Source organism: Humulus lupulus, chromosome 1 (assembly GCF_963169125.1).
Source record: "Humulus lupulus chromosome 1, drHumLupu1.1, whole genome shotgun sequence".
In the NCBI taxonomy this organism is placed as follows: Eukaryota; Viridiplantae; Streptophyta; class Magnoliopsida; order Rosales; family Cannabaceae; genus Humulus; species Humulus lupulus.
The window spans coordinates 254,952,279-254,954,764 of record NC_084793.1 but is presented as its reverse complement, the minus strand read 5'-3'; the positions used below and the strand labels follow the sequence as shown (position 1 = coordinate 254,954,764).

The window sequence follows — 2,486 nt, the reverse complement described above, 5'->3', positions numbered from 1 at the left end:
AGAACCACTGTCTTGATATAGAGAAATTTGTAGTCTTGCCTTCTTTGATTATATCTCAAGGGATGAGAAACCCGCTATCCAAAATCGAGGTCAGCCACCTCACTTTGGCGGACACAACTGTGTTCATAATCGTAGAAGAAACAAAAGAAGAAATGACCAAGAGGCTACAAGTAGTTATCAAATAACTTATAAAGATGTATATGATGATGGTGATGAAAGGGATAGTCGGTACTACCAACCCTGTGACCATCAACAATATAATGACCACTGACATGACAAAAATCTAAGAGGACAGTTTGTTCCATCAAGGGCACCTGGGCCTCAAGATATTCCACCTAGGGGGAATGTCCATCCTGAAGGACCGCTTGTCCCACCAAGGCAGCAAGGGCCATCAAACTGTCCCACGAGACCACCTCCTAGTCCTCCTTGAGCAGACAGTCAAAATGCTGGGGGTGATCAAGGGTGGGGGGGGGGGGGGGTGCCTTTAATAGATTGGGAAACAGAGAACTTGATATCCACAATCCCCTGAATCATCTTAGAGAATCCAACACGTCAAATGTTGTTGGACACGTCGCACCGATAATCCTACATGCACCGCAAGTAGGGGATACTGCAATCCCAGTTGCAGCACCCGTTGTTGTACCACTACTTGCTCCTACAATCGAAGCACAATTGGATGCTCTTACTCAGATGGTATGAGAACTAAAAGCCTCGAAGCTTACATACATTGACCTGAAAAGAAAGAAAGGGTCTCCTTTCTCAGATCGGATTAATGCCCTGACAGTGCTACCCAACTTCAAGATGCTAACTTGGAAGATGTACACTAGAAGGAAAGATCTTGGCTCGCATGTTAAAATTTTTGAGATACAAACGAATCTCCAAGGGGTTAGAGACGATGTTCGTTGTAGGATCTTTCCTGCCACTTTATCCGATATTGCTCCACAATGGTTCTTTAAACTAGAGTTAGAAACCATTACATCCTGGGATACATTTGTGAGGCTCTTTTACTCACAGCTCTTTGCTGCTCGTATCCCACCTGTTGAACTCAACGGCCTTGTTGACATTAAGCAAGTACCAAATGAGCCTCTGAAGGACTACGTGCAGAGGTTCATGCAAGAGGCTGCCCAATCAAAGACGGTCAGTGACGAGGGAAAATTGATGGCCATCACAGCTGAAATCCAAATAAAGGGTCCCTTATGGACTAACTTAAGAAGGAAAACCGTTTACTCAACAAGAGAGTTCTTAGATCGAGCAGATGAGTTCATTAAACCAGAAGAGGCCAACCAATAAAGAAGGTACCGGTACTGTCATTTCAGTCAAAGACAATGGAGCTCCAAACTAGAACCAAAATTAGACAACCAATGGTAATGGTAATGGTAATGGAAGTAATAATGGACAAAAAAGTGGAAAACTAAACTCAAATAGTGGCAATAATAAAGACAACAAAAGGCCCAAAACCAATGTTAAGCCATGAGGGTACAATCCTCATTTTACAACTTACTCTACGCTCTTGGGGTCATGAGCATAAGTATTTCAAGACAAACAAGCTGAGGTACCTCATAGGAAACCTAATCCCATAAGGAAAGACATAAGTAAGAGAGATACGAACAAATTCTGTCGTTTTCATAACGACTATGGACATGACACCAACGAGTGTAACCAGCTTAAGGACAAAATCGAATTTCTCATATGCCAAATCCATCAGGCCATGAGAATGTATGTTCAATGTCCTGCTGATGAAACTGAAGCTATAGTGCTAAATGCAGATGCACCAACTCAACCATTATAGTCAGCTCTCGTAACTGGTTGGCTAGACATGATATGCAGAGGACCATACTTGGCAAGCGAAAGTAGAAAAGCCTTAGAACACTATGTTCATACACTTCGCCACAAACCTGTGAATGAAGTACTGGAAATCGAGGAGCGTACTCCCAAAATCCCTCGCTATGAATGTAAGCCAATAACATTCACTGAGGATGATGCCACGCATGTAAGATTTTTGCATAATGATCCTTTGGTAATCGAGGCCCAGATTGCCAACATGATCGTGGAACGAACCATGATAGACCATGGTTCTTCAGTGACCATTATGTTCAAAACAACCTTTGAAAGAATGAAGTTATTTGTTTGAGGCCTAGAACCGTGCACTCAAACTTTATATGGTTTTACCAAAGAAGGGTTGACTCTAGCAGGAACGATAAAGTTAGCAGTAACGGTGGGAACTACACCTGCAAACAACATGGTTATGGCAACATTTGCTGTGGTCGATATTCCCTCGAACTTCAATGCCCTCTTAGGAAGATTGATCTTGATTGAGTTGCGAGCCATAACATCCATCTTTCATCTCATGATGAAATTTCCTACCAATTTCGGGATCAGATGTGCAAAAGGAAATCAGAGAGAATTTCGGGAATGCTATAATTCTTCCATTACAATTGCTAAGAAAGGCTTGTCAATGACCTACAAGATATTTTTTGGGCCAACGA

The 2,486-nt window shown here is 42.3% G+C and overlaps 1 protein-coding gene across 1 annotated transcript; it reads left to right on the top strand.

The window, feature by feature from the left end:
• The first annotated feature begins 816 nt into the window (after positions 1-816).
• LOC133832620 (uncharacterized) lies at positions 817-1,290 on the top strand. The gene has a single exon (XM_062262938.1). The coding sequence runs from the start codon at positions 817-819 to the stop codon at positions 1,288-1,290; it is 474 nt and encodes a 157-aa protein (XP_062118922.1).
• Positions 1,291-2,486: the final 1,196 nt, after the last annotated feature.